General features: G+C 45.8%; 1 protein-coding gene across 1 annotated transcript in view; it reads right to left on the minus strand.

Moving 5' to 3' along the window:
* The window catches only part of BMP7 (bone morphogenetic protein 7), a 41,653-nt gene that overhangs the window by 11,467 nt on the left and 7,781 nt on the right, over positions 1 to 22,405 (minus strand). Inside the window, exon 2 of the mRNA XM_086852772.1 lies at positions 5,095 to 5,287. Coding sequence (XP_086708898.1) covers positions 5,095 to 5,287 — 193 coding nt within the window. The remainder of the gene's footprint in view (positions 1 to 5,094; positions 5,288 to 22,405) is intronic.

The following is a 22,405-nucleotide window of genomic DNA, read 5'->3' on the forward strand; positions in this document are numbered from 1 at the left end:
GGAGAAGAAGGCAAAAAGAGCATCCTGGGAGGGTGAGAGGAGATGTGGGGTTAGAAGACATCTGTTTGGATTAAAAACCTGCCGTATCCAGATTCCAGTTTGCTTGGTGTCATTGCTTAAAGTCAGCTGCAGCTGTCCAAAGACAAGCTTAGGAAAATATTTTTCAGACTTTCCTACTTTGAGAGGGCCCCAGGATCTCCCTGGGCCTCTCCCTGGCACGTTTGCAACACCCTCTGTACACAGACCTGATGCAGTCCTCCTCCCACACCTTCCCCTCCCTGGGCCTGGGATCCCCTGCTTATCCTCCCCTCTCCCCAGCACTGATAAAAGCTCCCCCACTGATAAAAGCTCTCCCCACTGATAAAAGCTCTCCCCACTGATAAAAACTCCCCCCACTGATAAAAACTCCCCCCATGCCTCGGGCAGGAGCCACCAGCCAAACACAGCCCAGGGGCTCTGCCAGGTGAAGGGATGTCCACAGCAGGAATTCTGTTTGCTAGAGGTGTTTTCCAAGGATTGGCCTGAAAGCTGGCTGTGCTGGTAGTGAAACAGGTCTGTGTAAATTCTGTTGAACCTAGGGGAAAATTAAATTCACTTTAAAATTGCAGCAGATTCTTAATTCTGCTTTGTGTGCTTCTAGTAGCTGTGTGGCCTTTCTTACAGTGTTGGAGAAGAGTAAAATAGAGATTTCAAAGGCTGATTAAATGGCAATGGGAGTTTGTTTGATGCAACATGTTGCCTAAACATGAAGCCTCTTGTAAAAGCAGTTCTGAGAGGAATGAGGTTATACACACATCTCTGCCACTTTCCATGCAGCTGTATCTGCTCGGCACTGAAGGGCTGTTCATTAGTGCATCACTCACCCAGCAAGGACCCACTGGGGTTTGCAAAATTCCTCCTGCAGCTCTTCAAGTGAAGAGCCGTGCCTTGCTAAGTTCAGGATTTGTCAGAGGTTTTTGCAGGCTGTAGAGGCTTTTAGGAATGGTCTGAAGGAGAAAAGCAGATACAGCTCTGTTCCTGGAGAGCTGCAGGATCTCTATGCTCCAGCTGCCTTGCTGCTTGCTGAGAGATAAATGTAGTTATCAACTGAATTGCAGAAAAGTCACCAAAAAATTATAATCAAAGCTACTGTCAGCATTTGTAGATACTGTCACAGTGCTGGGGCACATTAAATCAAGCTGTGCTGTGCTGTGCCATCCCCAGAACGATCACACCGCTGCCAAAAAAAGCTCCAAAAAGAAGGCACATCTGCTTAATGGGCTGGGTGGGCCCAAGCCTTTCTTAGGTACTAGAATTACATGTTTCAACCCACAACATGGAACCAGACTCCAAAGAATGGCAGAAAGGGGTCTGGAGAGGGGCTCAGGTTTGATCTGGTGCAGCAGTGGTGTAGTTTGAAGCTCAAGCTAAAGTGTTCCAGCTGCAAGTCAAACCCAGGAATGCATCCTGCAAGATCTGATTTTTCTGTAGGGCTGGTAACATGAGCATTCAAATCACTGCCTTTGAAGCCCTTGAAATCCATAATGGCCACAAAGTGAACATGTAACAACCACATTTCAATTACCAAAGGCTGGTCAAGTACCTGGTTTTATTCTCTCCAGTAACAAAACTCTCATCGACTTCAAAGGGATTGGGATTCACTCTGCAGTGCAAGTGCTGGCTCCAACGAAATAGGAGATGTAACTCTGGGATGAGATATTTCAGCCTCAAAAGGTGCAGACAGAGAAGCAGGATTGAGCTCTGAGCTTTAGGGCAGCTCCACAGTCTGAATTTTTCTGCAGCTTCAGGTTAATCAGCTGAGGGGGATGTCCTGAGTGAGCACTGGGATCTGCTTTGCTCTCCCTCCTTTTCCAGGAGGGAGGAGACTTGAGCAGCACCCGGCTCCACCTTCAGCTCCCACTGGGAAGGGTTTGTCACCACCACCATGGAGTGGATGTCCTGCTGCTGTCACCCTTCCCAGGTCAGTCACTGGCTTTGTAAAACCTTCCCAGGCTTTTGGGGGAGTGAGCCACAGAGTCCAAACAGAGGTTGGACATGAGTCACTGGACTTTGAGCTATGCACTCGAAAGCTTTGAGACATGTTATACCAGTTAAAACATCACCAGTGTGTGTGATATTTGGGACATTTTTGTTCATGAATGTACTTGCTTGCCTAAAGTGAATAACTGATGCTGTGTGCCTAAGGAATGCTGTGCATGCCTTTTTATCACAGAGATGTTGCCAGTTTGAAGAGCTTGCCTTGCAACGAAAGATTTGGAAAAGTCAGAAAGAATATTTGAATCATTTGGCCTGATTTCCTACAAACACCTGTAATAATATCTTCAGTCCAACTGAGATATAATTTCTAGTAGTCCCAAGTCAAGTGGCATCTCCTCTGCTGCAAAGGACAGGGCTGGGCTCTCATTTTTACTGTCAGGTTGAGTAGGTGGATGGGGGAGAGTTTCCACCCTGCAAATGTTTGTGCTGCTGAGGGGCAGAATTTCAGGAATAATCTGCTGGGGGTGCAGCTGTTGCTCTGGAAACACCTAAGCCTGTATTTTTCACTGACAATGAAGTGCACACAAGAGATGTTGCTGGTTAGATGCCTCCAACCTGTCTGAACTCGTGAAGTCATTAAACGCTGAGCTGCTCATACCTCTGCTTTATGTGAACCGAGGGCACCATCACACCCTCCAAACTGGAGGCTCCTCTGTGGTTTAACTGAAAATCCTTCAGCACATCTCACAGAGGAAAATCCCTGCAGCTTGAGCTCTGCAGCTCTGTGCTGTGGCTCAGAGCTGTCCTGCTCTCTGCCCTGGGTGAGGTGATGCTGAGCTGCCCCTGGCAGGAGCTGCTGTGCCTGGAGAATCCCCTCTCCTTTCAGTCTCCAAAGGCTGAATTCCAGCAGTGCTTCTGTGTCAGCAGAAGGAAACCCAGAGGCAGCAGAGGTTTCCCTGCCTGCGTGGGGGGGAGGGTTTGGCTTTGTTTTGCTCCTGTTGCTAACAACGTCAGATGGGGATGACTTTCCAGCGGCTCAGGATGAGACAAACAGCCAAGGAAGCATCAAAGTGAATGGGTGGGTTTTGATCAACACTGGAGAGGGTTTGTTTTCTTTCTCCACTTGCCCAATGACACACTGACTTGGATGACTGGGCTGTGACAGAGCCGGGTGGAAAATGTCAGTGGAAAAATGCAGGAAAAGAGCAAATATTTTTACAAATGTTAGTGACAATATTTTTACCTTTCGTCAAACCAAACCAACAGGAATATTTTTTCAGGACAAACTGTTCAAAACTCGCCATAGCCTGTGCCAAAATGTATGCAAAAGGGGAATATGGATGAACACTCATTAAAAATAGTGTTCCTGTGGTGAATATGATGTAGTAAAATTGCATCTAATCTTGTGGCTGGAACATCTCTATAATTAGCAAGATTCCTCACCTCTTCCAGAGAGTGGTTGATGTATATGCCTGCCCTTTGCATACATTTTTTTTCCTTTAGGAATAGGAATTAGTGGAGAAGGCAGTTTGCAGAAGCATTTGCTGCTCCATCCTCTTCAAACAAAGTCATAACAAACTTTTGGATGCACCATGGTAAAATTAAGATATCAGATTTCGTTCTGACTCTGTCAGTAGGATTCCTAGGGTGCACCTCACTCATCAGGACGTGAGGGAGAACTTCCCTGGCATCTGATGAGGAAGGTCATTTACTCCAGAGCAGGTTCCTGGCAATTCCCCAGTGCCCTGGCACACAGGTTGGCTCCTGTGCCTCCTCCTCTGCCAACACATCCACAAGAGTTTCTGCTCTTCCCAAAACTGGAAAGTCATCCCTGCAGGCTTGTACCTAAATAATCTACTCAAGAAATACAGCCAAGGGAAGCTGCTGCCTCTGGAGTGGCCCAGGAGGGAATGAACTGAAATGTTCTGATGGGTTCTGTGCACAGTTCTGGCTTGTTGCCTTCTCCTTTCAGGAAGACCTGGTTGAAATGCACAGTTTGAATTACCACAGTTTGATAAAAATATATTCATTTTAGCACAGTTCCCAAACACAGCAAATAATTGCATCATTAGAAATGCCAGGAGAACTGTGAATTTTAAGCTATAAAATTAGAATTTCAGATGTGGAAGAAAACACACCAGTGGTTAAAATATTTTTACCATCCAGCAAAGCCAGTTGAAATTTTCACCATTAAAAAAAGGTTGACAAGGTTTCCTGACATACTTCAAGTTTTTCTGCATCTTTATTAGCTCTTATAAAACTATAAAGCCAGAGTCCTGATTATACTTCTTTTTCTTACCCTTTTGGACTTTTCACTTTTTAAATCCCTAGTGTTTCGCTTTTCATAAATCTAAATTAGGACTGTAGTATTATTGGCCCATATTTAGCAGTCCTCAAGAATAACTTCTGACTAGAATGTGATTGTAAATACTTTTCACGTAAATAAATGCAATCTCACTTTTGGTAGGATTTGTATGCAAAAGAAATATGTGCAAATGAAACTGAGTGCCTTTGATAAGTGGTTTGGGATTGCTGATTAATTGGAACTAAAACCAGATGAGAAAATTGAACATATGTTCTTATTCAAGTTCCCTGGACGATTTGTCAGGGAGCTTGGCATACATTAATAATTGCTTGGAAGGGGTTTAATAGCTCATCTTGTAGTTTTGCACATGCAAAACAATCAGTCAATATAAAAAGCATGGTGTCATCTGTCTTTGTTAATTAGGGAGCTTGAATGCCTTCAATAATAAGGGTTAGTAATTAAGCTACAATTCCAAAGGAAGCATTTGGGTTTGCCACCTCAGGATCCATCAGAGGCAGGAGGAAGGAGTGGGGAGATACTTCCAGAAATCACTAAATATTCCTGGTTTACGGTAGTTTTTCTGCACTAGGACACGGCCAGGCTGCTGTGTGCTCCCAGAGGCAGAGCAGGAGCACTGGGGATGCTCCCAGGACATCCATCCCCAGTCACACCCACGGGAGCTGAGCTGAGCAGCACAGGCTGGGCTTCCCTGCACAGCCCCGCTGTCAGAGCCAGCTCAGCACCCCTGCATCCCTGCCTGTAACTCCCTGGAGGAGCCAGCCGTGCCAGTGCTTCCAGAGGGGTCTCCTCACCTTCCCGGGTGCTCCTGCAGCACCTGGTAGACGCTGATCTGGAAGGTTTCGTTGTTGAAGCGCTCGCGGATGTAATCCTTGTAAATCCTGAACTCGGCCGCCGTCACCGCCTCTCCCTCCGGGATCCGGGAGAGATCAAACCTGAACTCTCGGTAGTGGCAGCGCTGATGGTGAAACTCTCTGTCATGCTCCACTGAAACAGAAAACAGCCCATTAGCCACCTGCTTTGTTCCCCTTCCCCTCGCCATCAAACACGCTCGCGAGTTGCCACAACAGAAAAGGGCAGGAATATCTGATTGCACATAGGAAACGCCGGCCTCTGTCGGGGCTATTATAGGCAGATTTGTGTTTATCAGGCTGCCTTTGGAACAGTTTTACTGTTGGCTGGTACAGGGGGCCATTGTGTTTTAATGATTTTTGGCAGCTTTGTGCTTGACAAGTGACTCTGGACATTTGCCACCGATAAGGACCGAGCTGCTGTGGGAAGGAGCTGAGACAAACAGATGGGGCTTTTCAGGAGTGCTGGTTCTTGGTCTGGCTCTGCTTCTGACAATCACACACACACACACATACCCACACACTATAGACACAAATTCCAGCCCTTGAGGCTTTTTATGCCAGGGATCCACGTTTGGTGCCAGCTGAACTCATCGCAAGCTCACGGCTCCGCTCTGCAGGGTGAAAGCTTTCATTTTAAAGGATCCTCAGTGACAAGGGCTGTGGAGCAACTGTTCAAAGTGAGCGACTTTCTTCCACCTCCCAGCCCTGACTGTGAAATAACAAGTGTCACATCCTCCCAGGCCAGTGTTGGGGTGTGTGTTATCCCACAGGGTGACAGGGACAGCTGGTGTTGGGGTGTGTGTTATCCCACAGGGTGACAGGGACAGCCAGTGTTGGGGTGTGTGTTATCCCATGGCTGACAGGGACAGCCAGTGTTGGGGTGTGTGTTATCCCATGGGTGACAGGGACAGCCATTGTTGGGGTGTGTGTTATCCCAGGGGTGACAGGGACAGCCGGTGTTGGGGTGTGTGTTATCCCATGGCTGACAGGGACAGCTGGTGTTGGGGTGTGTGTTATCCCATGGCTGACAGGGACAGCCAGTGTTGGGGTGTGTGTTATCCCATGGATGACAGGGACAGCCAGTGTTGGGGTGTCTGTTATCCCATGGGTGACAGGGACAGCCATTGTTGGGGTGTGTGTTATCCCATGGCTGACAGGGACAGCCAGTGTTGGGGTGTGTGTTATCCCATGGATGACAGGGACAGCCAGTGTTGGGGTGTCTGTTATCCCATGGCTGACAGGGACAGCCATTGTTGGGGTGTGTGTTATCCCATGGGTGACAGGGACAGCCGGTGTTGGGGTGTGTGTTATCCCAGGGGTGACAGGGACAGCCATTGTTGGGGTGTGTGTTATACCATGGGTGACAGGGACAGCCAGTGTTGGGGTGTGTGTTATACCATGGGTGACAGGGACAGCCAGTGTTGGGGTGTGTGTTATCCCAGGGGTGACAGGGACAGCTGGTGGTCCCGTGTAACCCTGCTCGTGGGTACGGAAGCAGGGAGTCAGTGCTGGGAGGAAACAAAGGCTTCAAGCCAGTCCTCCAGCAAGGGGGAGGAGAGGTGTCAGTGCCCCAGCCCAACACATGAGGCAAGGCACCCTTCTTGGAACAAATTCCAAATTAAACAGACAAGTCAGACAAAGGAAAAGGGGGAAATGGAGGTATGAGGGGATGAACTGACTCGCCCAAGGTCACAACACATGACATTTTAAGAGCCGAGGTTTGAACCAGCCACTTCCTATATGTCCCAGTCCTGTCGTCTGTCCACTTGACCTCTCTGCAGCTTGACTGCACAATTCAAGTAGTTAGCTCTGAGATTTCCTTGGCAAAGAATGTACATCTTTCTACAGGCCTGATTTTCTTCTGGCAGCAGCAAATCCATTGTGTAAATCCATTGACTTAAAGGGAATTACTCCTGAAAAAGAGGAGTTTCGAGCCTGGGTTTGGAAAGCGCTGTTGATATTTGCAGCTCTGCAGGGTACAAAGGCAGCTCAGCCATGGCCAGGGTGTCCCTGTGGCAGGGACAGAGGGTGGGGAGGCTCTGGGAACAGGGCTGTGTCCAAGCATGGAGCAGCTTCAGCGCTGCTCTGCTGGCCGAGGCTCAGCCGCTGGCCATGGGCTCTTCCTCCTCCTCGCTCACATCCCTTCTGTGAGGAGTCCAGTTTGCCACTGTGTGATTGCTGCTCGGGGAAAAGCTGCAGAGCTCTTACTCATAGCTGGGATTCATCTTAGAGGAGTTTTTGAGGTATGAAACCTCTAAACTTTCCAGGACAAAGGTGATTAAGTTTAGCAAACGGCTTTATATGTCAAGCAGTCTCTGTAGCTCCTCTACTAAAACATCTCAAGGACAACTTTTAGTGTCTCAAACCCTGATGTGGAGGAATATTGAGAATATTCACCAGTGTTTGTAAAAGACTTGGCAGACTACAACTGCCCTGGACGTGCTAGCAACGCTATTAAACATGCCACAATCCCTTTCCTCCAAAGTACTCCTAATAGAATGATATAAAGAGCATAATTTCGGTTTTAAAGGAATTCATCTGCACCTAAATTAAAAGGCAACAAAAAAAAAATACCTTAATATGGTATTTATATATCACTCCTTTAACCACAAATGTACAAGTATGAGTATAATGCAGTGTGGCTTTAGTTGCAGCTGTTAGCAGTAGGATGTACAAATATGATTTGCTTCCAAAGACATGGGAAGGCTGAACTTCCAGAGGAAGGTGGGTGCAGTTTTTCTGTGTGTGTGTGATGACAGCTACATCAGCCAACACTGGCCTTTAGCTGCACTTTATACACAAGTTCTGACAACAAGCACATGAAGATGAAACTTTTTGGGGTGCTGCTAAAGTTTACAGCAATTCCCACTGCTGAGCCCTAGAAAAAATGTGTCGTGTTAGTATGAAAAATTAACGGCCAGGGTCATAAAATAAAGAGCCCCAAAGTTTGAACTTTCCCATGCTTTGCAGATGTTTGGATATAGGGTTTTGGCCTGAGCCATCTTTAGTGTTAAAGCAAACATTCCTGTGGCTATAGTCATTAAGATCATGAAAATATGTGGATATGTAACTGAAGAAAGAATCCCAAGAAACCCTTCAACTCAGTGTTTATTGTTTTTCCCCTTTTTCTTTGCACTCTGGACCTATCTGCTGACCCAGAAGTAACAAATCCTTTCAGAACTAATTTATGAGAAACACTGACCCTGAATCAACATCTGTTAGATGACTGCAGTAAATCTTATTACATAATTAAACACCAAAATCTATGTTAAAATAACGTTAAGGGTCTGACTCGAACTCATAAAAGCAAGACTCTTCATTAGGAAGGCTGAAATCCTATCCCTAAGTCATGCTGCTGTGCTGGTGTTTGGGAACATATGGTACAGTATATCTGATCAAGCACTTTTTGTAGCCCCCCTGTAATACCTTAAGCACAACAGCACGGGGTAAGCAGGGGAGCATTCAAGGAGCCTGAGTTTCCTGGGTTTGATGGGTGTTAGACCTTTGACAATGCTGCAACTGGGTCATTTCCAGTTAATTACCTGAGGAGCTGGAAGGGGGAGAGTGAGGGGGAGAGCTCAAAAAAAAAAAGGCAGGGGGGAATATTTTAAGTGTTCATTGAAATGGGCAAGAGAATTCCTGCAGCTCTTTGGGTGTGACTGTAGTTTCTCCATTAGATTTATAAAATCCATGGTCCACATTGACACAATGACCACAAGAACCTTTTGGTCATCCTTGGAGGACTTAGTCTCAGCTGTTTGTTAGCCATTAATGTTAAATTAATGTTAAATGCTCCCTTAAAAGATACCAAGCATTTTGAATATTTTCTGGATATGCTTCATAGCCTTTCTGCCCACAGAATTTCAACTCATCTTTGTCCCAGGCTCGTAGTTCTCACAGATCTACTACCCAAAGGCTTTGGTGAATGGTTTTAGCCCAGATGCTAATTTCAAACATTGGAAATTCCAGCTCACAATTCAAATGTCTTGGCAAGGCAGCTGCTTGGAGAGGAAGCCAAAGCTCTGGATGTGCAATCAAAGGTTGTAAAATAGGAAAAGGAAGAACACCATTGAAAAATAATTCTGCTATGAAACAGACTGTGTGCCTTGACTGTGGGAAACCAGGGCATTTCCTCTCCTTAAAAAACAATCCAAAGTCACTCACAGGTGATGCATGTGCAAACACAAGCCTCTCCTCATCCTTAGAGGCATTATTGCATTTTGGAAGCACAACCACTGCAGACAAATTCTGGCCTAATTTAACAAAGGGCTCAGAATTTGTAAATGTGTAAAATAACCCCTGGCATGGTGAGTGTGGCTGTTAGTTAAAGCTATGGTGGATGGGGATCATCAGACACTCCCTCTGGCACAGTCCTTGGGAAAGGTGGAGATGATGGGAGTAGAGAGCTGTGGGATGGAGGAGGAGAGCATCAGATGCATGAGAAAATGAGCAAGACACCAAAAGTCGTGGGGGGACAATTAAGGTGATGCAGCCAAAACAAGGAATATCTCAGGCCTGTGGTTATCAGTAACTTGGCCACACCTGTCACAAATATGCAAGTCAGATCAACACCTCTGAAAGGCTGGCCTTGCCTATCTGAGCAGGATCTGAGTGCTGCTCTATCTGATACACAGAGGGCTCCCAGCCCTCTGAAGTCCTTTGTCTCTCCAAACCTCTGTTGTGGCCTGAAGGTGATGCAAGAGGGGGCAGGACACAGTTGTGCAACTGACAGGGATGGTTAAAAGAAAACAGGATGGATGCATGTGCTCAGGTGTGAAGTAGCCAGATATCAGATCCAAAAATATGGGAAAGCTGGAGATAAAATGTCAACAAATATTGGGTGCTTGTTCTGACCTGTGCTGAAGATACAGAACTTAGAAACATTAGCATACAGGGATGAAAAGGTGTAGCTGTTGATATTTAGGACTTGGAGCAATACAGTTAAAGCCAGTACCAAAAAAAAATAGTGTTGGACAGAAAACCTTGTGGTCCTGATGTAGCACCACAGGTGCCCAAGCTCCCAAAGCAAATGTCACATCAGCATAAAGTGGGAACTTAAACTGATCCCATGCTTGGTGATTTTCACAGCAAAGTATGCTGAGATTAGAAATAAGCACCCCAACTGTTTGCAGCTCCTTTGTAAATCTCTGCTGGCAAGTGCAAAACCAACCTGAGCTATTTTCCAACTCTAATTCTGCAAATGCTGGCTGGACCCTGGGGTTGTGTCAGGGGCTGATGGTAGGCAAGGCCTGACACATGACACAAGGATCCTGGTGAGGATTGCAGGGCTGTTATTTCCCCCAACACATCCCAGCTCAGCCCTGGGACCCAGCACAGCAGCACAGTGTCAGTCACCAGCCCCATGTGCTGAGCAAAGCACCAGGGAATCACAGCCAGAGATGTTTTGGTTTTTTTCCCCAAGAATGACTGTGTTAAAAAATAATTGTTACTGAAGCATTAAAAAGATTATCTAAACGCCAGGGAAGTCAACAGAAATATTTTCACTTTTTTCAATGGATTTCATGGGAGGCCAATCTCACTGCTTAGGTATTTTTGCTTTCTTGTTTTCTGAATATGTAGAAAACTGCTTTTCAGAACAAAACTCAACAGCAGATGAATGGAGTCCATTCTCAGGTTGCCAAACTGGGAAAGCTTTGGTAATTCCACACCTCTTCCTCCCTGGCACATTTGGGTGATGCACTTAGAGCAGACTTTGAATATATAAACAAGTAAAAACTTAAAATTTTCTTGTTAACGCTTTCACCTGATAATATGTTAATTGTTTTTATAAGGCACTTTGAGAGCAGTTGTCTCATTTATTGTAGTGCTTACAACAATTAGAGCTACTTGTTTCTCATTTACAATGGAAAAAGGCACCAGAAGGAATGTGCAGTAGGATGTGTGTGACTTCTTCACTCCCAAAAAAGGCCAGAAGGGATTTGTAAGGGACTTTAATCTCAAATAGATTAAAGGTCCTGAATTCCTGAGTCTGAAAGATAAGTCAAAGAAAATAGATTCCAAAAGACAACACCCCCTTGCCTCAGCCTCTCAGCCAGGCTTCTGCTGAGCCATCAGCAGTTGCCTGAGAAACCCCTCAGAGATTCAGATGCCAAAAAACCTTCTGCCACACTCTGGCATTAAGATCTAACAGGTTTTCGGAGTCTAGCTGTGAGGTGAGTTTAGAGGGGAGGAAAGTCTTTATCTGCTTTCTCTGCAACAGCTGCAGAGCTACAGAAAACGAGCACTGCTCCTTCTGAGGTGGCTGAGGGCTGCCTGGATTGTCCTGAGATCCAGAGGAGTGATCTCAGCCTCAGCATTCCCATGAAAGATCAAACTAATCTCTGACTGGCACATTCGCATCCAGCAGTGCAAAATCTAATTTGAATTTTGCGAGAATCTTCACCTTTATTTCCCTCCATCGTCACCCCCTGAGATGGAAGCCAAAGCTTCAGAAACCCTGCTGCATCATTTCAGGAGATTCCCAGAATCCAGCTCCACCTGGGCCCCACCAGCCCTTCCAGTGTCTCCAAGGGAAGCTCCACTCCAATCTCCTGCCTCGCCCTCCTGTCTCCCTTGGGAAGTGTATTCAACTGGAAAAAGATGTTCCCTTCCCCAGATGAGCTTTTGGGTGGATGCTGTCCCATGCCAGCTGCCCAGAGCAGCGTGGCAGGAGGAGCAGGGACCTCCAGCACGGTGGGAGGGAGGCCAGGGCCACCCCTTGGGCTCGGGGCTTGTGCTGCTTGTGAAATGCAGCCGTAAATTTTCGGGATGCCAAATTCGAGACCTCTTGATGGGCTTCTAATTAACAGGCATTAAATGTTCCCTCTATAAATTGCACTTCTTTGTCTCTAAAATTGGTGGATAAAACCATGGCACTTATGAAATATAGGCCTTTTCTCCTTATGTTGCTGAGGTTCAAGAAGGAGGAAACCAATTAGGGGAGGGATCCAGCGGTCTCTGCAGCTGGGAGAGCCTACTGGGCTCAGCAGGACGCCTGATTGAGCAAGAAATGCGAGGTCAGTCCTTATATTTTTCAGAGGAAAAGAGAGACTATAATAAAGATTATTGCAATAATGTCATGCCAGGCCACAGCCTGCGAAGGCACATGTTTCCCTCCTCATTGTGCTTGACAGCAAGAGTTACAGGGGCAGTGGCAGGAAATTTATAATGGCAAGAATTTGGGAATGCAAAGTTCTGTGATTGGTTTTCATTTGTTTCATTCCCCCGGCTTCATGATTTACATGCTGACATTAGGCAGCTAAAGCAGCAGTTACAGAAATATTTGAAGAAATAGTTGAAGAATATATACTGGGAGTTCTATAAATGGAATAGAACAAACATCCTGGGGGGTGTGATGGGATATATTTTTAAATTTTTTTAAAAGAGTGATCAAAACAGTATTTGGAGGGCCTTTCACATGGAATACTTGCAGCTCTCCAAGTCATCCAGAAGCTAGTGCAATTGTTTTTGGAAAAACCTAAGGAAAAACCAAATACAGCCTAGATTTTGATCTGTCAGATAAGCTTACTAGAAAAATAGCCTGTGCTTTTTCCATAACTCATTAATGCATCCCATCCCCAGGGATTGCTGCATTCCAAAAACACAACCTGTCCTTGAGCCACAGACTCAGCACCCCCAGATATTTGGGAGCTCTGGGCCCATCTGCCCTGTTCTGCTGCCTCGTCCCCATGTGCCCTTTGCTGAAGGGGCTGCTCTGAGCCCAGGCTCAGCAGAGGGGAACCTGCACCCAGCTGCTCCCTGCTCATGGACCCACCTCACAGCCAGGCAGAGGGAGGAGAAGGTGATAAACAGTTCCTTGCTTGGTAAATTCAGTGTGTGCCAGGGCAAAGTCCTGCCCCATCCATGGGTGGAGAGCGGGACTAACGCACTAATTTCAATGAAGATGAAAACCAGGCTCCATAAATCCCCATCCCCAAACCCAGAGGTTGAAAATTCTTCAGTGCTCACTCTGCAAAGTGATCTGGGGTAAGCATTTTTGCTTCAAAAAGGGAAAAAAAAATCCCTCTGGAGTTAATATTCTCCTTTTAGCCATCACTTCATTTTTTCAGCTTTCAGCATGGAGCTGGTATTGCCAGCAAGACCACCTAGCCACAAACCCAGCAGGGAGCTTCCAAAATTCTTCTAAACACTGACTCCTTGTTATAAATTGAGAAGTGGTAATAGCAACAGTGCATATCACATCTGTGCCAGGCTTCAGGCCTGGGAAGCAGCAGCCTCCCTACTGCAGAACACAACCTGGAAAGATCCTTTCAGTCCACACATGTATCAGCATTAGCCATTTCTTTGTCAACAAATCCCTTAATACGTAGCCTTTCTATCATGTACAGATGTCCAAAAAATAATGGAATACTGTACTACAAGATTAAACACTTTAATGTCAGCATATGTGTTGCATGACTCTGAACAATGGCATCATTGTGCGTGTGCAAACAGCCGGGCGAGGGAAGATGGGTTTAATTATCTCCCAAACAGCAGCAAGTTCTTCCTGACCAAGTCAAACTTCAGCTAGCAAGAGCTGCTCAGGACAGAAATTGGGTGTTTCTCCCTTCCTGGTGTTCCTAAATCAGTGCTCTAAATCATTGTACCCACATCAGGCAGTGCTTTGGAGCCACCTGCATCCCCTGGAGCCACCATGGAACGTGGAGTGGGGACCAGAGGATGCTGTGAGTCACCACATCCTCTCACCCCATGTGTCACCCAGGAGCCTGTTAAGTTAAAAATTCCCGAGTATGGTTGATGGTAAAAGGGGAAGCAGTCACTGGGAAGGAAAGGACAGAGAGAATCGTGCACGCTGCTGTCTGAATTCAGAGACGTTCCCTGCTGAGATTTCTCTGCAGACACTTTAAGGCAATGTTGGATGGTAAAACCATTTCTTTTTTAAAGAACATCCATGGAGTATCTGGGCAGGTTATGTACAGGTAATCCATTTTCTTTCCTGAGTGTACCCTGATGGGTACCCGCTCAGGCTGTGGTTTCTCTGCTGAAAGCAGAGCCAGACGAGATGAAAGGTATTGTGAAAAATTTACACGTGGGACAGCTCTGTGAACACAAAATTCTCCTAATAGTAAACAGACCGATGGTGGTGTGACTCCTGGTGCTGTTTGCTGTGTCTGCATGTGTATCTGGGGAAAGCAAAGTTAAATAAGCAGGGAAGAGTTGTGTTTCTGCAGAATACCTTATTCACAGCCCCATCACGTGAGACACAGCAGCACATGGAGCTGCAATCCATCTGCAGCTGCTCCAACACACTGAGGATTGCTGTGGGATTTGAGTGGTGTGAGGGAATGGAGAATTCGGGGCGGGTGACAGGGAAAAGAAAAAAAATGGGAGTTCATGAAGTTTTTCCTTTTGACAGACTCCCTCTATTTCTACCTTCATCCTCCTGGAATCCACTATAAGGAAATCTCCTGCAGGGCCCTCTCCAGGCTCTCAGACCTTGCTTCTCTTCCTCCTTTCACAGCAAAGGGGGAACCCAGGACAGTGCTGACCTGGGGATTTGCCCCACCAGCTCTCCCATTCCCAAAACCTTGTGGGTGGCTGTTTTCCAGAGAGGCAGGCTGGGGACTGTGGTGATGCTGCAAATTGTGGCTCCTGCTGTGTCCTCCCCACTGGCCAGTGTGGCCACCACAGATGTCCCAAGCTCTTGTGCTGGCACTGGGAGCAGGATAAGCAAGGCTGGTGTTCACCCTGACAGACCAGGGCTACTGAGAGATGTGAAGCACCTGGAGAGCAGCTCCAAGCCAGGGGCTCCTGCAGGGACCAGGGGTGCAGAGACTGAGGTGAGAGCACCCAAAGGCAGCCCCAGCTCTGCTCCACACCCTGCTCTAGAAAAGTCCCTGCAGCCAAACTGAGCAGTGAGCAAAATGACAGGCAGAAGCTTGTTATTGCTCCTGCTTTCTTTTCTCTGTCTGCACAGCGTGGAATAAACAGCCTGAGAGCAAAGGCATGCTGCTAAGACATCCCCTAAATCCTCTGGGAGCAGCTGTGGGAGGTATGTGAAGATGCAGGAGCACACTTTTCCCCCTTTGAGCAGAGATGACAGCTACATCACTGGCTCTTTGTGACTCAGGGGACAGCAATGCTGCTTCCCTGATGCTGTGGGATCAGGGAGCTGTGTCTGGCCAGGACACAGGAAAGCTGTTCCTTTCCCAGGAAAGCTGTGCCAGCATTAGGTGTGAATTACAAGTCACAGGTTTTGCCAGTGCACCCAAGGGTCACCGAGATAGTGGCAGTCTGGAGGAATCATGATGAGGATCAGGCTGAGGTGGCAGCCACAGCACAGAAAAGGGGAGGTTTGGAGGAGGAGAAAGCAGGAGGGTGATGGGTGTCTCGAGGAGGAAGAGGTTGCAGAGCACAAAGAGGGAGAAAGGTTAAGTGGCAATAAGGTTTATTGAGAAAAATAATCCCCCAGTCCAGACACTCGACAAATGGGGCCCAAGGTGCTTCCTGCAACCTGCTCTGAGACTGAGCAGCTCTCAAAATATCACTGATGCAAAAACCAGCAGCCTGCCCTGAGTGCTTGTACACACAGCCCTGAGCAAATGGAAACATCCCCAGGCCCAAGGAAGGAGAGACAAGTGGCTGAGCAGATCTGCTCAGAAATAAAGTGTATTCAGCCAGGGAAGATAAGAGGCAGTGTGAGACACTGCTACAGGCAAACCTAAAATAGGGGGGAAAAGCCCACAAAAGAAGAACTTGGAGGAATATGGGAGCCTGCTGGGGGCACAGACACCTCAATGTGCAACTGGCATGTTCAGAGGACATGCAAATTAAAATCAAATCATATTATACCAACTCTTCAGTGCAATGATTCGATCATGCAGAGATGTAACAGGATCAAATTTTTCCCTTGAATTCCAGTACCTACACTGGGGCAAAGTAATAGGTCTTCAAATGTATTTGATAAATTAGATACTACTCATAATTAACAGCCTGAGTCAGGAATTTTGGGAAAGGCACTGCCTGAGCATCTCTGATGTGTTTATACAAAACAGACAGAAATGGCTAAAGGTACCTCTGGTGTCTGGAGACTGGGTTCCAAATCCTCCTTCCAGGGCCAAAAGAAAAGTTGTGCTCATAATCTGATGCTTTTAAGCTTATATGCTAATTATCTTCTACTACATGATTTTTTCCAAGCTGCTCTCTGTTTTTTATTACTGTTGCAGTATCATTCTATAGCATAAAGTTACTTAAGACAGCAAAAGATTCGACACTTGGATAAATGATAGAGAAAGAAGGACTGGATTCTGGCCTGGTACAGCTGGTTTAAGGTATTTTAGAAGTAAATGAAATCAAATGAGAATTTATAATCCTTCCTGAGGTCTGGATTCCATCAGACTAAACTCATTAGGCATTAAGGTGCAGGTGCAGCTAAATAAAGGATTGTTCTGCTTTTCTTAATGCCATAGATTCACATCTTGAGTTCAAAATAAAAGTCTTTTAAAAGCACATGTATATGTTGTGCATCTACTGGCAACACTTGAAAGAGAAAGCTCAGCTGATGGAATCTTCAAATGCCTCATTTTTGCCAAAGGAATGTGCCCCTTTCTGCACCGGCTGTGCTGAGGGACACGAGTGGAGAAGTGACTGGACATTGGCCTCTTAAGGCTTATTCATTTCATTTGCATTAGACTTCCTTTCATCTGCTGAACAGCTGCCCAAATAAATAGCATAAATCTAATTTAATCCTCCTTTAATATCGTATTGCCACAACAATTCCAGCGTGCCCCCAAATGCTGCAGGAGTGAGGGCCTACACCTGCACGGGCTCCCCGGGAGGAGCACGGCAGGAGCCCAGGGAATCCAGCCTTTCTTGTGGTTTACTGGGATAGAGGGAAAATAATTAAAAACCAGTTTCCCAGGTTTGGAGCCATGCGACTTGCTGGGTTTCTCAGCTGAAATCCCAGGTTCTGGAGCTGAGAGAGCAGTTTGTGGGATATTACAAAATAAGCAGCCGATATCAGGCACGAGGCCACCAGATAAGGATCTCAGCCTTTGATTGTGATCAGCAAAATCTCAGCTTGGAATGCACACACCGAGCTGTGCCCCAGGACCAGCTGGGCCTTTGGAGCTTGTCTGTGCACTAACAAACATCTGCAGCCCCAGGCCAGGCGAGGGCTGGGAGATTAGGGGACAACAAACCATTGAGGGGAAAGGTCCTGCTGCCCCAGAGGGGAAATCCCTGCCAGAGCAGTGCTCTCCTTGCACCCAGCCTGTGTCAGCCACTGCCTCTTTCTCAGGTGTTCTGTACGTGGGAGGTCCAGTGGTATTAACACAGTTTATAGTTATTAGACAGAAATGAGGTATTTGGAGGGTATTTTGGAAAATAACCACTAGAAACTTCAGTTACTGCTTACAAAGACACTGTGGAGTGCCCTTCCTCATGCAAGTGTGACTTCGTGACCTAGTTCACATTTTTCTTTGAGATCATCATGTTTCCTCTGTGCTGCCAAGAGAGGCGAGCTCAGGTGGGGCACTGGGTTTGGGACAGGGGACCTGGAGAGGAGGTCACTGCCTGGAATGACCCTCCCTGCCAGCACCACTCATCCTCTCACTGTCCTTTAGCCTCTGGTGGGACTCACAGCTTATGCATAGGAGCTTGTTGCTTTCTAGGAATATCTGCTGTGCAACACATTTATTTTATTGAGAAATAGGCAGGCGGCTGTTGGCTCTTTATTAACTCTATACAGCCCTGAGAGCTATGAATATTAAAGACCTGTGAGTTGCTGACATCCACATATACCCCTGTTTGCAGATGTAAAATGCTAGTGTCTCAGAGTGATGGCAAGTTTAAATTGTTTTTTCAGGAATGTCCTCAGGAAGATAAACATGATATATCCAAGTACAGAGCACGTGCACGTGTCTGTCCCCTTTAAAGGTAGGTGGCCCGTGCCCCAGGCATAACGGCATCTGAAGGTGAGGCAAAGATTTATTTGCAGTTTAATTCCCACCCACGATCCCTATTATACAAGAGGAATTTTCTTTTGGTACAAGATAAGCCCATCAGTGACATCAGCAGCACCTAGCCCTGCATACCACAGCCCTGCTGGATTCCTGACGCCGAGCCTCTCGCTAGGGCTGGGCCATCCAGGCCTCCTGAGTCAGCCCCTAACAACAGCATTTTCTGGTTTGTTTTGGGTTTTGTGCGTCTTTAAACACAATTCTGCAATTGCAGCTCTGGGGTAAAAGATCAGCTGTTGAAATCCACCCTGGTGTCCCCACATGGGGCTGGTATGAATGGAGGGAGCGCAGCTCACGTCCTGCTGCCTGCAACTGGGACAAATAGCTCAGAAATGAGTGTGTGGGGTTTGTGAGAGCATCTCTGGAGGAGCAGGAGCACACAGCACTCTTCTCCAGCTCGGGCTCCTGCCCAGCAGGCTCTGCTCACTTGCTGGGCTGCAGGGAGGAAAGATTCTTGGTGTATCAGCCACACTGGCTCAGATTCACCCCCCTCCTCTGCAGGATTTCCAGTGAAGCAGCTCTCACCCCACAGCTGTGGAGTAATGAGCAAAATGACAGTTCCTGTTTGCTGAAGAAATATTTGGGGTTTGCTTGAAAGCGTTTCTGCATCGCTCTGGATTCTTTGGTGTGTTTCTGTATTCCCTGTGTCAGGCTTTAATGCAGCGGAACGCTCAGAGATTTCCGTGGGTATGGACTCTAATATTCTGGTAATTTGATTACAGTGCATGCCATGGATTGCAGGAACTATTGTATTCAGAGGTCAAAGCTGTGTCCACACCAATGAGAGAAGTTTTATACCACATGTCTGATTTGCTTCTCCTTTTCACCTGTCTCAGGAGACAAATGATTCATCACACAGTGCTGAAATATCTTCACCTCCTGATTTGGGCCAAGATTAAGAGTGGTTACCCAAAAGTTTTTTTTTGAGCTGAGGAGAAAGATCTGTGATGAATGATTCTTTTTCAATTCTTCACTCCTGCAGCTTATTACAAGTATATCTGTGTAATTAGGGGGCCCTGTAGTAATGTTGTTAAAATACAAGTGGGCACATTTATTGTTTCCTCCAAAAGGAAACAACCAGTCTCTAGCAGTTCTGGTTTTTCCCTGCCTCAACTGAACATTTACTGTTTTGTGTAGCTAGCAGATTGAGGCTAAAGCTACTTCTTTTTTTTTTGCCCCTTTTATTTCTTTTTGTTAGAAAGAAAAGAAAAAAAAAAATCCCTTCCATTCTGTTAACAAATGCAGGATTTTTTAAGGATATGGTCAGAAAGGGGAACCTAAACTCAGCATGATGTTTATAGTGCCACACAAGCTTCAGGAAAAGTGATGTGCAGTACTCTTTATTAACATCTAAAAAGTCCCTGTGGGATTATAATGACTGCAGAGTAATAAACAAATAAAAGTAGCAAGATTAAATTGTTCAGAATTCTTTTAGTGATGGAAGAAGCAATTAGCTTTAACCTTGAGAACCAAGGGAAGAGCAGCTTATGGCAGAGCAAATACAATTAGGAATGGATTCCTCTTTGTGATGACTGGTTATCACTCGTGGCATTACAGATAATTGTCTTATGTAAATAAATTGCTAAAACATGGATACAAAAGAACAGAACTCAAATGTAAGCACTAGAATTTCTAAATTACAGTAATTTTTAATCTTCCATCTAAATGGCAGACCTGAATTTGCTTTTCCTTGTGGTGCCAAAGGACTCACTTCAGGCAGTGGGTGTTCCAGGGAAATACCACCAGCCCTACCTCACCCAGGGAGAAACTCTTCTCTCCATCAGAATGAACACTCCCAACTACTGATACTGTATTATTTTATGAGCATTTTTTTAGTTCTTCTCCCAGAGCTCTTCTGGTCTCTTTTAAAAAGTTTTTCAGCCACTGAGCTGTGGGAAGAACAATCGGTCGAGCCGGGGGAGCCCCGCCAGGGCCGAGGCGAGGCGCTGCCAAGGGCAGGATTTGGCTCAGGGGCTGCAGTGCCAGAGCTCAGGCTGATTTACAGCCCCCAGGCTGGGCACAGGACACAGTGCCAGCTCCTGGGATGGTGTCAGGGCTGGTGACTTCACCGCCGGGGTGGCCTGGGGCCAGGCTGGGGATGTTGGGGTGACATCAGCGGGGCTGTGCGGAGGTGTGATTCAGCCCAGCATCGCTCAGCGCTGCGCCACAACCCCAGGAAACTCTGTGCTCATTGGAAAGGCTCTTGTGTGCACCAGGGAAAAGCTTCCAGGGTGATGCTCTGCGCGATTATCCCGCTCCCCTGCCGCACAGGGAGCTCTTGCTCGCTTTAATTATTGCTTAGGGGGAAGCTGCTTTCCCTCTCCCCTCCTTTTCCGTGGTTTTTTTTTTAAAGAAGGTGGCTTTTAAGAGCTTGCCATGAAGATCTAAGTTAAGGGATTTTCTCTGCTACAAAGCCTGCATAGTTTCCCAGGCCAGGTGGACCCGATAGCACTGACTGCATGCTGAAAAATCTCATCCCCACCCTTCAGGCACTTTAATTGTAAGCCTTTCCAGATACACTGGATAAACACTGTCAAAATGAACCTGAAAGGGTTGTTGTTGTTGGTTTAGCCCTGAAATAATTATGAGTTTGTCTGTCTAATTACAACATAATCTTGTTTAAACTTGGATGGCTATTTGCAGTATCTCTTAAATGAGGTGGAAGCAGAAACACTGGGGGGGGGAAAAAAAAGAAAATTCACAGCTCTTCCACTTTGAGAGAAGGAAAAAAGAGTTTTTGCTCCTGTAAAATTTAATTCAACCAGCCAACAAAATGCTCTAACTTGGAAGCTACTGTGGTAGGATAAAGATGATAAAGAATAGTGTGGAACCTCCAAGATGCAACAGAAACTTAATCCTCCACCGATAATATTTTTCAAACAGTGTAGAAATAGTTTAAGGTAATTTACAGGAAGACTTGAGTGACAAAGCACATTACTTGAAGTGCCTTTCCTTCACTAGGCACTTTCTAAATTCTTTCTCTTTCATTTCTTTACTCTCAGGAGACTTTTAAATCCAGTGAAGCAAAACAACACTTTGTTTGTTGGTATAGCACAGGGCTGGCACGGATGGCAGACACTGCACCTGTTCCAATAAACTGGGGAAATGGAGAGATAAACCATAGCACTCATTAAGGGGAATCTACTGAAACATGAACAATTTGTATTTTGAATATCTTCCAGGAGTAAAAGGAGAAATACATAAACAGACTTTGTTTTTACCATTAGCAGTTTAAAATAAACTTTGTTTAAAGGGAACTTCACACTTGGTTTACATACAAAGGCAGACATACCACTAAAGAAACAATGATAATGCTCGATTTTCTTTAAGAAAGGCAAATGATTTTATCTAGCTGCTCCTATTCTTCTAAAGAAAAATTACCTGTTGGCAGTTTAACCAAAATCAGTCAATTCCCCTGATCCTGAGTTGTGGCAGCTTTTCTTGCTTTTGCATTTTCTCATGTTGAGCAATATCACATTCTTACAGTCTGGTTCAGAATGATCAGAGGAACAACATAAACTAAAGTCCATCTGCTCATCTATTAATAAATAACTAAAATTATTGGGGGGTGAGGGGGAATTGTTTGGATCGTTAGCAACAAAGTTCCCTGCAAAACAGCTTTTTTCTAGGCACGAGAAATATACTATGTAATATCTGACAGATTATTTAAAAATCATAAATAAAAAGAAGCATTAAGTAAGAGTTCCTCAAAGGATAAATTTCTTTAAATGTTTGCCTTGATCATCAGAGCCTGTGCTGTTCAACATGCCATACATCTCTCTCAATTTCTCTCTCTCACACACACAGCATTAAATACAAAATGTCATGAAAATTCCTAAGTATCATTTAATGTTGGCAGCCCTGCCCTGTAAAGCCATTTATATAAAACTGTGGTTGGCAGCTCTCACTCTTCCATGGGAACAAATTAACATTGGCATTCCAAACACAGGAAAGTAAGGAAATTAGAAACACAGTTTATATTTGGCCAGTGCTTTGAAATACTGTACCATGCTACTGATGTCAATTAATGAAAAGCAGAATTTTGCGGAGAGGGTCTGGTTTTGAAACACATTAACACACGTTAAACATGTTTGCACAGGAACTGGATTGTAAGCATCTTGGTTCCAAAACAATAAAGCAATTACTCTAAAACTGGTAGTCTCAAAGTTGCCATTAATTCAGTCCACTCAGTCTGGATCTCTGAAGGATTTTCACTGGCTCTGAGATAGATGACACAAATGTTTAAAAGACTGGGTAAGGCACAGTGTGGT

This window comes from Cyanistes caeruleus, chromosome 16 (genome assembly GCF_971803275.1).
Source record: "Cyanistes caeruleus chromosome 16, bCyaCae1.hap1.1, whole genome shotgun sequence".
NCBI lineage: Eukaryota > Metazoa > Chordata > Aves > Passeriformes > Paridae > Cyanistes > Cyanistes caeruleus.